At 39.7% G+C, this 12,754-nt stretch overlaps 1 protein-coding gene across 1 annotated transcript in view; it reads left to right on the top strand.

Annotated features, from left to right (window-relative positions):
* The window catches only part of dcaf13 (ddb1 and cul4 associated factor 13), a 75,258-nt gene that overhangs the window by 11,048 nt on the left and 51,456 nt on the right, over positions 1 to 12,754 (top strand). Inside the window, exons 3-7 of the mRNA XM_043688437.2 lie at positions 409 to 516; positions 1,104 to 1,193; positions 6,637 to 6,792; positions 11,400 to 11,477; positions 11,588 to 11,670. Coding sequence (XP_043544372.1) covers positions 409 to 516; positions 1,104 to 1,193; positions 6,637 to 6,792; positions 11,400 to 11,477; positions 11,588 to 11,670 — 515 coding nt within the window. The remainder of the gene's footprint in view (positions 1 to 408; positions 517 to 1,103; positions 1,194 to 6,636; positions 6,793 to 11,399; positions 11,478 to 11,587; positions 11,671 to 12,754) is intronic.

A 12,754-nucleotide genomic window follows, 5' to 3' on the forward strand; every position in this document is an offset into this window, starting at 1 on the left:
TGTAGATTGAAGAGATGCCAAAGCTATAAGCAACTTCATGAACTGAGCTGAGTGCATTTTGCAGCTACAGCATTCTTTTTTGGGGCTAAGAGAAATCCATTTAAATCATTATTCATATGTGAACATTGGTGCAGATGTTATTCCAATTACCTCCATCACTCTTTAAAAATAAATTTTGCGATTTATAGCTCTCGTTTATATGACATTAACTGGAGATTTTGCAATTTGTTACATTATCTGGTTGTTATACATTCTGTATGAACTAAATTGCAATTTTAAGAATTTCCAACTCGTCAAACTTTTCAAATAGATAATTGCACTCAGTTTTTTTTTATTTCTGTCTGTTCCTCTGAGAGTTTTTCCCTCTCTGTTTTTGATATAATTTGGCTCTTATTTGTTCTCGCATAGATTAAAATTTGGAACTTAATGAATCGTCAATGCATCCGCACTGTACAAGCACATTCTGGTTTTGTCAGAGGGCTCTGTTCCAGATTCTGTGGTACATCCTTCTTCTCAGTAAGTATTATGGTATATCTTAAGTGTTTTGAGAGCGAAATCAGATGAGACTTAAGACTGTATTCTCTTTGCAAAATTATTTCACCTTTTTTAAATGTGTGATTCATTAGATATTAAGTAAGTATCTGCTATTTTGAACCTTTGATTTAAGTTTTTAATTGTACAGAATAAAAATAACTTTGTTAAAACCTATTTGAGATTTGGTCAAAATTCATGGTTGTATGCCTCAAACCATAATCAGCTCTCTTCTTGTCCCTCAATCAATGACTTATACTAGGTCAAGTATAACATGACGCCCTATGTCATGGATTTAATCAATCTTCAAATTGGAGTAACTGCAAGCACTGAAATATCTTTGAGGGAATTTTGAATTAACTTAACCTTGAAATTTTTCAAAATATAAAATACACTATGAATCTCCTGTTTCGACTGATATCATTTTCATCTATATTATCTGTACTGCAGTTACAAAAAAAAATTTTTAGCTCTCTAAATATGTACCTCACTCGTACAGGACAGATGATAATTATATATTTTTTTTGAAAATTACCTAATTCTAATAACTTAACCTAATTACTTTTTTAAAGGTTGGTGATGATAAGACCATCAAGCAATGGAAAATGGAGGGTCCTTCATTTGAGGAGCAAGAAGAACCAATACACACAATACTAGGCAAGGTGTGCCACATTTTATTAAAGTTATATAGGAAAAATTCATGGCTGGCATCAATAACTTAACGAAATTGATCATTCTTAGTCATACAGTCATAGAGTTGTACAGCATGGAAACAGACCCTTTGGTCCAACTCGTCCATGCCGACCAGTTATCCCAACCCAATCTAGACCCAACTGCCAGCACCCGGCCCATATCCCTCCAAAACCTTCCTATTCATATACCCAGGAGAAAGTGAGGACTGCAGATGCTGGAGATCAGAGCTTAAAAATGTGTTGCTGGAAAAGCGCAGCAGATCAGGCAGCATCAAAGGAGCAGGAGAATCGACGTTTCCAGCAACACATTTTTAACCTCTATTCATATACCCATCCAAATGCCTTTTAAATGTTGCGATTGTACCAGCCTCCACCACTTCCTCTGGCAGCTCATTCCATACCCGTACCACCCTGTGTGTGGAAAAAGTTGCCTCTTACATCTCTTTTATATCTTTCCTCTCTCATCCTAAACTTATGCTCTCTAGTTCTGGACTCCCTGACCCCAAGAAAAAGGCTTTGCCTATTTAGCCTATCCATGCCCCTCATAATTTTGTAAGCCTCTATAAGGTCACCCCCTCAGCCTCCGATGCTCCAGGGAAAACAGCCCCAGTCTATTCGGCCTCTCCCTGTAGCTCAAATCCTCCAATCCTGGCAACATCCTTGTAAATCTTTTCTGAACCCTTTCAAGTTTCACAACATCTTTCTAATAGGAAGGAGACCAGAATTGCACGCAATATTCCAACAGTGGCCTAACCAATGTCCTGTACAGGCGCAACGTGACCTCCCAACTCCTGTACTCAATACTCTGACCAATAAAGGAAAGCATACCAAACGCCTTCTTCACTATCTTATCTACCTGCAACTCCACTTTCAAGGAGCTATGAACCTGCACTCCAAGGTCTCTTTGTTCAGCAACACTCCCTTGGACCTTACCATTGTATAAGTCCTGTTAAGATTTGCTTTCACTTCGCATTTATCTGAATTAAACTCCATCTGCCACTTCTCAGCCCATTGGCTCATCTGGTCTAGATCCTGTTGTAATCTGAGGTAACCCTCTTCGCTGTCCACCACACCTCCAATTTTGGTGTCATCTGCAAACTTACTAACTATACCTCTTATGCTCGCATCCAAATCATTTATGTAAATGACAAAATGTAGAGGACCCAGCACCGATCCTTGTGGCACTCCACTGGTCACAGGCCTTCAGTCTGAAAAACAACCCTCCACCACCACCCTCTGTCTTCTACCTTTGAGCCAGTTCTGTATCCAAATGACTAGTTCTCCCGGTATTCCATGAGATCTAACCTTGCTAATCAGTCTCCCATGGGGAACCTTGTCGAATGCCTTACTGAAGTCCATATAGATCACATCTACTGCTCAGCCCTCATCAATCCTCTTTGTTACTTCTTCAAAAAACTCAATCAAGTTTGTGAGACATGATTTCCCATGCACAATGGCATGTTGACTATCCCTAATCAGTCCTAGCCTTTCCAAATACATGTACATCCTGTCCCTCAGGATTCCCTCCAACAACTTGCCCACCACCGAGGTCCGGCTCACTGGTCAATAGTTCCCTGGCTTGTCCTTATCACCCTTCTTAAACAGTGGCACCACATTAGCCAACCTCCACAGCATCTCACCTGTGACTATCGATGATGTAAATATCTCAGCAAGAGGCCCAGCAATCACATCTCTAGCTTCCCACAAGTTCTTGGGTACACCTGATCAGGTCCTGGGGATTTATCCACCTCTACCCGTTTAAGATATCCAGCACTTTCTCCTCTGTAATCTGGACATGTTGCAATATGTCACCATCTATTTCCCTACAGTCTATATCTTCCATATCCTTTTCCACAGTAAATACTGATGCAAAATACTCATTTGGTATCTCCCCCATTTTCTGCGGCTCCACACAAAGGCCGCCTTGCTGATCTTCGAAGGGCCCTATTCTCTCCCTAGTTACCCTTTTGTCCTTAATATATTTGTAAAACCCCTTTGGATTCTCCTCAATTCTATTTGCCAAAGCTATCTCATGTCCCCGTTTTGCCCTCCTGATTTCCCTCTCAAATATACTCCTACTTCCTTTGTACTCTTCTAAGGATTCACTTGATTATCCTGTCTATACCTGACATATGCTTCTTCTTTTTCTTAACCAAACCTTCAATTTCTTTAGTCATCCAGCATTCCCTATACCTACCAGCCTTTCCTTTCATTTTAACAGGAATATTCTTTTTCTGGATTCTCATTATCTCATTTCTGAAGGCTTCCCATTTTCCAGCCATCCTTTTACCTGCAGAACATCTGCCCCCAATCAGCTTTCGAAAGTTCTTGCCTAATACTGTGAAAGTTGGCCTTTCTCCAATTTAGAACTTCAACTTTTAGATCTGGTCTATCCTTTTCCATCATTATTTTAAATCTAATAGAATTATGATCGCTGGCCCTAAATCGTTCCATTGACACCTCAGTCACCTGCCCTGCCTTATTCCCCAAAACTAGGTCAAGTTTTGCACCTTCTCTAGTAGGTACATCCACGTACTGAATCAGAAAATTGTCCTGTACGCACTTAACAAATTCCTCTCCATCTAAACCCTTAACACTATGGCAGTCCCAGTCTATGTTTGGAAAGTTAAAATCCCCTACCATAACCACCTTATTATTCTTACAGATAGCTGAGATCTCCTTACAAGTATGTTTCTCAATTTCCCTCTGACTATTAGGGGGTCTATAATGCAATCCCAATAAGGTGACCATCCCTTTCTTATTTCTCAGTTCTACCCAAATAACTTCCCTGGATGTATTTCCAGGAATATCCTCCCTTAGCATAGCTGTAATGCTATCCCTTATCAGAAATGCCATTCCTCCTCCTCTCTTGCCTCCCTTTCTATCCTTCCTGTAGCCTTTGTATCCTGGAACGTGGCCAGTCCTGCCCATCCCTGAGCCATGTTTCTGTAATTGCTATGATATCCCAGTCCCATGTTCCTAACCATGCCCTGAGCTCATCTGCCTTCCTTGTTAGGCCCCTTGTATTGAAATAAGTGCAGTTTAATTTATTAGTCCTACCTTGTTCCTGCCTGCCCTGATTGTTTGACTCGCTTCTGTTCTCAACTGTACCAGTCTCAGATTGATCTCTTTCCTCATTATCTTCCTGGGTTCCACCCCCAACCTTACTAGTTTAAATCCTCCTGAGCAGCTCTAGCAAATTTCCCTGCCAGTATATTAGTACCCTCCCAATTTAGCTGCAATCTGTCCTTCTTGTACAGGTCACTTCTACCCCAAAAGAGATTCCAATGATCCAAAAGTGTGAATCCTTCTCCCATACACCAGCTCCTCAGCCATACATTCATCTGCTCTGTCCTCCCTATTTTATTGCATCGTTTTGGAATTTTGGGGAAAAAAAAGTCAAAACAACAGCAGTTTTAAAAGGAAGAACAGATAAAGGAAGCACATTGTGAGGGCAGTGCAGGAGAGAGAGAGAGAACATGCACAGTCACTGCCTTTACTGTTTTGAATTTATGTATTGCTGAACATCTGAGTGCATCTGGGGAAATTAACAAACAGTGAAATTCACAACTAATCTTGGAGGAACCTGTTTGGCCGAAGTTCACAGCACAGAATCAGATAAGTTAATCATTGTTTAAAGTGTGTCCAGTAGAAAGGCTGCAGTATTGAGTAGAGTGGGTTCTTTCTCGATTATATGTTTTTGGAGATATGTCTCTTGATTAGACTTAAAATATAAGCCATAACTGTTAATTTAACCTGGGGCAGTGTATTGTAGGGGAATGAGACGGTGTTATTTTCTGGGTCTGTAGATTGTGATGGAGCAATAATGGCCTTTAGTACAGTGATGTGTACTTCTTGTCAGATGTGGGAGTTTAAAGAGAGTTTAGGGATCTGTGTTTAAAAAGGGAGTAAGGCAAAAGATGGAAAATTACAGACCGGCCTGACCTTGGTCATGGCTAAGATCCTGGATTCCTTTCTGAAGGATGAGATTTCGGAATACTTCAAGGTGTTTGGTAAAACAGGGCAAAGTCAGCATGGTTTCATCAAGGTGAGGTCATCACTGACAATTCTGCGAGAATTATTTGAGGAAGTAATGAGCAGGTTAGACCAAGGAAATCCAATGGATATTATCTACCTGGAGTTCAAGAAGGCCTTTGACAAAGTGCTGCACAGGAGGTTACTGAGTAAGATAAGAACCCATGGTGTTAGAGGCAAGATGCTAGCATGGATAAAACTTGGCTGTCTGGTAGAAAGCAGAGAGTGGGGATGAAAGGGTCCTTCTCAGGATAGCAGCCAGTGACAAGTATATATTAATGATCTGGCAATGAAGGAACTGAGGGCACTCTGGCTAAATTTGCAGATGATACAAAGACAGGTGGAGGGACAGGTAGTATTGAGGAGGCAGGGAGGCTGCAGAATGATTTGGATAGGTTAGGAGAGTGGGTAAAGTAGTGGCTGATGGAGTCCAGCATGGGAAAGTGTGAGGTTGTACACTTTGGTAAGAAGAATAGAAGCATGGGCTATTTTCTAAATGGGGAGAAAATTCAGAAGTCTGAAGTGCAAAGAGACTTGAGAGTTCTAGTCTCGGCTTCTCTCAAAAGTAAACTTGCAGGTTGAGACAGTAGTTAAGAAGGCAAATGCAATATTGGCATTTGTTTGAGAGGAATTGAATATAAAAGCGGAGATGCATTTCTGAGGCTCTATAAAGCTCTGGTCAGACCACATTTGGAGTATTGTGTGCAGTTTTGGGCCCCATATCTCAGGAAGGATGTACTGGCCCAGGAGCGTGTTCTGAGGAAGTTCGATAATCCACTCAGGAATGAAAAGTGTAACGTATGAGGAATATTGGAGGATTCTAGGTCTACATTCGATGGAGTTTAGAAGGATGAAGGGTTGCAGATCCAATTGAAACTTTCAGAATACTGAATGCCCTGGACAGAGTGGATGTTGGAAAGATGTTTCCATTGGTCGAACAGATCTAATTCATCAACCTTATGCCACATTTCTTGAGAGAAGAAACCTTCTCAGGATTGTCAGCAAACAATGTTCTTTCTAGGAACACCTATCCCATAAAAAAATAAAGGAAGAAGCAGGTTGATGGTTTAGTAAATTAGCTTCATAGTTTGTAAAACTGTTTGAGCAGCGAATAAGTGTGAAAATGCAACTACTTTGTCACCTACCTCTATTGAAAATAGTTTGAATCACTGCCTTCTCCAATAAACTGTAGATCAAACAGAACAGGAGTCACACTAAGAAATATGTTGGAAGTTTCATACTGCCAGCAGTCAGCAAATGACTATTTTCACATTGTTAAAAGTACAATGCATTTTACAATGGCATTGTGCTGTACCATTTTTGTGCTGTGTCCATGTTTAGTATTCCAAGTAAACACGATGACTATATTTGTGCTTAGACTGTTTACACAGGAATTGATCACCATTGGAAGGATGGTGTGTTTGCAACTTGTGGACAGCAGGTGGACATTTGGGATGAGCAGAGGACCAGCCCAATCCGCTCGTTTACTTGGGGTGTGGACAGTATCAGCAGTATTAAATTCAACCCAATAGAGGTAATGGTGGTACTTCTGAGAAAAACTGTTATTTACTGACAGTATGCAAGACAACATTTGACTAAGAAAATAAACATTTTGTTTAGATGTTATCATGCAAGAAATTGTGCTGTGCTTGCAAAATTTGTGAATGTATTATTGAACTAAATTGGTTTTGAGCCTTCCTGTTATCAGGCTATAACTACTATTATCTGCTGCTTTGAAAACTGAAATGTGTGGAACACTGTTCAGTAGGGGGCAGGAATGATTTGTTTTCAAATACTAGTCATACACTGAATTGTTTGGAGAGCACACTAAACCTATACTGTCATCCCTAGGAGACTATCTTTTAGTTTGATACTTGTTAATACATTTCTCAAACCATAATTTGAAAATTAAATGCTGTCTCATGTTCTTGATTCAACTTTCTTACGTTTGATGTATGTTTAGTTGCTTTGAGTAGAGCTAATGCTGGTTGTTGTAGGGACCAGTGCTGTATCCATTCTGGGTTTTGACATTTGCCAGTTTAGGTCAGTTAGTATGCTGTGATTTTAGGTACCTATTTAATCCAATGGGACCATTTTGACTGAAGTAGTAATAACAAGCGATCGTATAATAGGGACTTGTAAAAGTTCAATTAATTTTAATTGACTTATTTACTCCTATTTCTGCTGGTTAGGAAGTCATGGACTAAGATTGTGAGCTTGAAAACATTGGCTAGAATGACTTCATTTCAGGGACGCCTTTTGAAAGATCATTCACTCCGCCCTTCTGTTGTACAAGAGTGTGGGCCCAGGTTGTCTGCTCATTTTTTTTTTAAGAAAGGACTTTTTTAAGAAATAGTAAATAAGTCTATTAAAATTATTTGAACTTTTACAAGTCCCTATTAAACGATCGCTTGTTATTACTACTTCAGTCAAAATGGTCTCATTGGATTAAATAGGTACCTAAAATCACAGCATACTAACTGACCTAAACTGGCAAATGTCAAAATGACTTCTGACATGTATAGTCTTATTTGAATGGTTACAGCTTGCTTCCTTGTGGGATCATAGTGCTTTTTTAAATTTGTCATAAGATGTGGGCACATGCTGGCTAGACCATTATTCATGAACAACTTCTGGCAATTGTTTTAATGCTTGGCTCAATCAGCTCTTAGCCAAGCACATCTTAAAACCTATTATTTATAAATTAAATGTTGCCACTTTATTTGGTTCCGGATATATTGTAAATGTGGATAACATGGGAATGCAACTTCATGGACATAGTTAGCTTCCAGAAAATCAGTATAATTTTACACTTATTCCTCTGCCTCAAAATTGCCTCGTATTGCATTTGGGGAAGGTGCTGTGAAATCAGCAGCAATAAAATTGTCATTAGCCATATCACAGAAGAATTCATTGACATTTGGCATATAAATAAGGAAAAATGTTTGACTTATTAATCTTAATTGAATTTATTATTTCCTTTTGATCCTCACCTGACTACATATTAGAAAGCATAAGCTTAATAACAGATGTTTGTAAAAAGATGATCTCAAGTTCCTTGTAGTGACCATTACCACATGAAATGCCAGTCACAACAAAATTAAAGAGACATTAATTACTCGGATGTTCATATATCTAGTTGTTTTTGCCAATGTAACTTTTTTTTTGCAATTAGTGACTGCAAGATTAATTTTTAAATAGCAGAATTTAATAGCTGGTTTCTTTAATTCACTTACTCTAATTCAGTTAAAGTAAATGCATAGCTTTATGAAACTCTGAACATTTTTATTGCTTGATGCATTATTTTCATTTGAGGTTGTCAATAGTTTGAACTGATCCAATCTCAAAGTGAATTATGTTCACGAGTCCAGAAGAATGAAGGGAATCTCATAGAAACCTATAAAATTCTAATGGGGTAGACAGGATAAATGGAGGAAGGGTGTTCCCAATGAGTGAGGAGCTCGTGGGGGTCACTGTTAAAGGATACAGGGTAGGCCATTTAGGATTGAGATGAGGAAAAATTTATTTCTTCCATATGTTCTTCCAGTTTCCCTATTAGAATCATAGCGTTGTACAGCACAGAAACAGACCTTCCAGTCCAACTTGTCTGTGCCGACCAGATATCCTAAATTAATCTAATCCCATCTGCCTGCATTTGGCCCCTATCCCTCTAAATCCTTCCTGTTCATACACCCATTCAAATACTTTTTTAAAACTCTGTAGTTGTATCAACATCCACTACTTCCTCTGGCAGCTCATTCCATACATGCACCATCTTCTTCATGAAAAAGTTGCCACTTAGGTCCTTTTTATATCCTTCCCCTCTCACCTCAAGCCTCTGCCTTCTAGTTTTGGATTCCCCTACCCAAAGACCTTGGTTATTCACCCTATCCATGCCCCTCATGATTTTATAAACCTCCATAAAGTCACCCCTCAGTCTCTGATACTTCAGGGAAAATAGCCCTCACCTATTCAGCATCTCTCTTGCTCAAAACCTCCAACCCGGGAACATCCTTGCAAATCACTTCTGCACCCTTTCAAGTTTCACAACATAGTTCCCATCTGTTGTATCTGTGTAGCAATGCAACCTGGTACTCTAATGTTTATGATAGGTCCCATTTTACTTTAGCTGAGGATTCATCTCTCCGCTCCTCACCACCACCCTAAGAGCAACTGTGGCACCATCTTGCTCTTATTTCTTATCATCTTATAACCCAAAAATCAGGCTTAGCATCTCAATGTAAATGTTTTGCCAATAGTATGGCTGCTTCAGTTTTTGATTGACCAGTGATATTGGTCTTCTTTGCATGAGCCATGCAACCAGGTGATATCCTCAAGTTACTTAAGATTGTCATTCTACAGTGTTCAGCACAATTCTCAGTTCCTCAGATGATGAAGCCATCTGTGGTTACTTGCAGCAAAGTTTTTTCGTTGCTGTAATGAAAGTGCATTGAATTTGAACCAACAATGTGAAAAGAAATTGTATAAGATACATCCCCTTGTTCTGGGAAAGCTTCTCTGATTTTCACATTGAGACAAGTGATGTTCTTCAGTAAACTGCAGTCAATTTTGCATCATGTACATTATTTATTTGAAGGAAGCATGATATTAAAAATTGAAAGACGTATAATAGTAATAAAAGTGTAAAATGAGAGCTCAACCAGTAAATAAAATCAGAAATTTCTCAAGTGTAATGAAAAATCTGAAATTTTGTTCCAAATGTCTCTGAATGCCAAGGACACTGTACTTGAAATTGCCAAGACTGTGATTCAGTGAGTGTTTTGAGAGATGGAGTTGAGATATGAATGATCAAAATCAACTTGACTTTATATGTTTTTTTATTTCTAAAATGTCACCTCTTTCAGTGAGAGCTACTTTTTTATCCTAGCACTTCAGCTGAATTACTTGTTCCTGTTTCTTTGTAAAGTCCAAACCCATTACAGTGGCTATTGGAACAAGCTAGAGGCTGGGAATTCTACAGTGCAGAACTCTCTCATCAAAGTCTGACACCATCCAGTACAGAGCAGCCTGCTTATTTAGTACATCATCACATTAAACATTCGCTACTTCTACCTGTGATGTACAATGGCAGCAGTGTTTGCTGTCTACAAGATGCAAGGCAGCAGCACAGCAAAGCTCTTTCAACAAACCTTCCACCTTTTGTCACCTTGAACAAGGGCACCAACTTATAGGAACATCACCACCTACAAGCATCACTGCAAGTCATATCATCATGACTTGAGACAATAGTGCCATTTCTTCATGGTTCCTAGATTAAAATCCTGGAACTCCCTTCCCAACTGCACTGCGCATGTACCTGCACCAGATGAACGGCAGCAGTTCAAGATGGTGGCTCACCACCATCTACTCGAGTATAATTGGTGGGCGGCACGGTGGCACAGTGGTTAGCACTGCTGCCTCGCAGCGCCAGAGACCTGGGTTCAATTCCCGCCTCAGGCGACTGACTGTGTGGAGTTTGCACATTCTCCCCGTGTCTGCGTGGGTTTCCTCCGGGGGCTCCGGTTTCCTCCCACAGTCCAAAGATGTGCAAGTCAGGTGAATTGGCCATGCTAAATTGCCCGTAGTGTTAGGTAAAGGGGTAAATGTAGTGGTATGGGTGGGTTACGCTTCGGCGGGTCGGTGTGGACTTGTTGGGCCGAAGGGCCTGTTTCCACACTGTAAGTAATCTAAAAAAATTAAAATGTTGGCCTTGCCTACAATGCTTATGTCCCAGAAGTGTAAAAAAAAAATTGGCAGTAGGAAATACTAACATTGAATAAAAAGAAGCATCATAATTCAGTCACTATAAACTAGTGACATTTGTTGATCTTTAAATCTGGCCATTTTTCAGTTATCAACTTTTATGGGACTGTTAAGCTTTTTTGTAGCTGTAGTTCAGCATTTCCTAATGTGTCTTGTAAGTTGAGTTTTCTCCTCTGAGAAAATTGTGCATTAAATTCAGTTGCTACATATACTTTAAACATATTTTGCAGTACAAATGATAAATACTTGTCTTTTTGTTAGCTATGCCTCATGGCTCATCTTGATTCTTGAATAAACTTGATTACATATTGCGAGTTTTGGGGATGGCAATGATATCGAATGGTGTTAAATATTGTATTAATTTGTGTTCCATCTTAGACTTACCTTCTTGCAAGCTGCGCTTCAGATAGAAGTATTGCTCTGTATGACATGAGACAGGCAACCCCCTTGAAAAAGGTATAGTATTTCATTTTTCAACTGTTATATTGAATAGAATTAAATTGCCACATACCTATGTTTGTTTTGTTATGTCTTTTATTTTCTCTCTCTCTCGTATATTTTAACAGGTAGTCATGGACCTACGGACTAATGCTATATGTTGGAATCCCATGGAGGCCTTTATTTTCACTGGAGCAAATGAGGATTACAAGTAATTCCTTTTGCAAAAATATTATCAAGGTTTAAAGTCAAAAGCAAGGAAAAGAGATTCTGTGAGAATTCCATGACTGTTTTAATATTTAGTCCTAGAAAATCATACACAAGCAATCAATACAGTTACGTTATAAAGGAGGATGGGATGCAAGGAATAGCAAGTCATAACGATGTACAGCATGGAAACAGACCATTTGGTCCAACTCATCCATGCTAACCAGATGTTCTAAATTAGTTGAGTCCCTTTTGCCAGCATTTGGTTGATATCCCTCCAAAACCTTCCTATTCATTTATCCATCCAGATGCCTTTTAAATGTTGTAATTGTACCACACTCCACCACTTCCTCTGGCAGCTCATTCCATACAAATGCCACCCTTTATGTGGAAAAAGTTGTTCCTCATGTCCCTTTTAAATCTTCTCTCCTCCCCGCTGCACCCCAAATCAGGTAAAATACTTTGTCTATTTATCCTATCCATGCCTCATGATTTTATAAACCTCTATATAAAAAGGCTGCTCCTCATTCTCCGACTCTCCAGGTAAAACAGCCCCAGCCTATTCAACCTCTATAGCTCAAACCCTCCAACTCTGGCAACATCCTTGTATAGTGCTGGTTGGAGGTCCTGTGCAGCAAAGAAGTCTTGTTTAAACTAGTGCTTGAAAATGTTGGCATATTGGGGTGCAAATGTGGTTTCCCTGTCTGTTCTGTGTGTCTGGATGAAGAACTGGTTGTCTAAGGTGAAGATGTGGTCGAGGATGAAGTGCATGAGTTGTAGGATGGTTCTCAGAGATTGGCAGTTGTTGGTATTGAGTACTGAGGCTGTCACAGCGATGCTGTCATCACGAAGGAAGCTGTTGTAGAGTGCCGAAACGTTCATTGTGACATTGCAAGTTCCCGGTTCGACTAGTCCATTGGTGCTGGGTTTCTGTAAGAAATCTGTATGTCGTGACAGAAGCTGAGGGTCCTTGTACAATGGATTTCAAGATGCCCTCAACATAGCCAGAGAGGTTCTCTTGGAGTTCCGTTGCCTGACATAGTGGGATGACCAGGTGTGTTGGCTTTGTATATCTTCGGAAGGCAGTA

The sequence above is a fragment of the Chiloscyllium plagiosum genome, unplaced genomic scaffold (assembly GCF_037043375.1).
Source record: "Chiloscyllium plagiosum isolate Xiang-an unplaced genomic scaffold, Cpla_swu_hap1 HiC_scaffold_4, whole genome shotgun sequence".
Lineage (NCBI taxonomy): Eukaryota > Metazoa > Chordata > Chondrichthyes > Orectolobiformes > Hemiscylliidae > Chiloscyllium > Chiloscyllium plagiosum.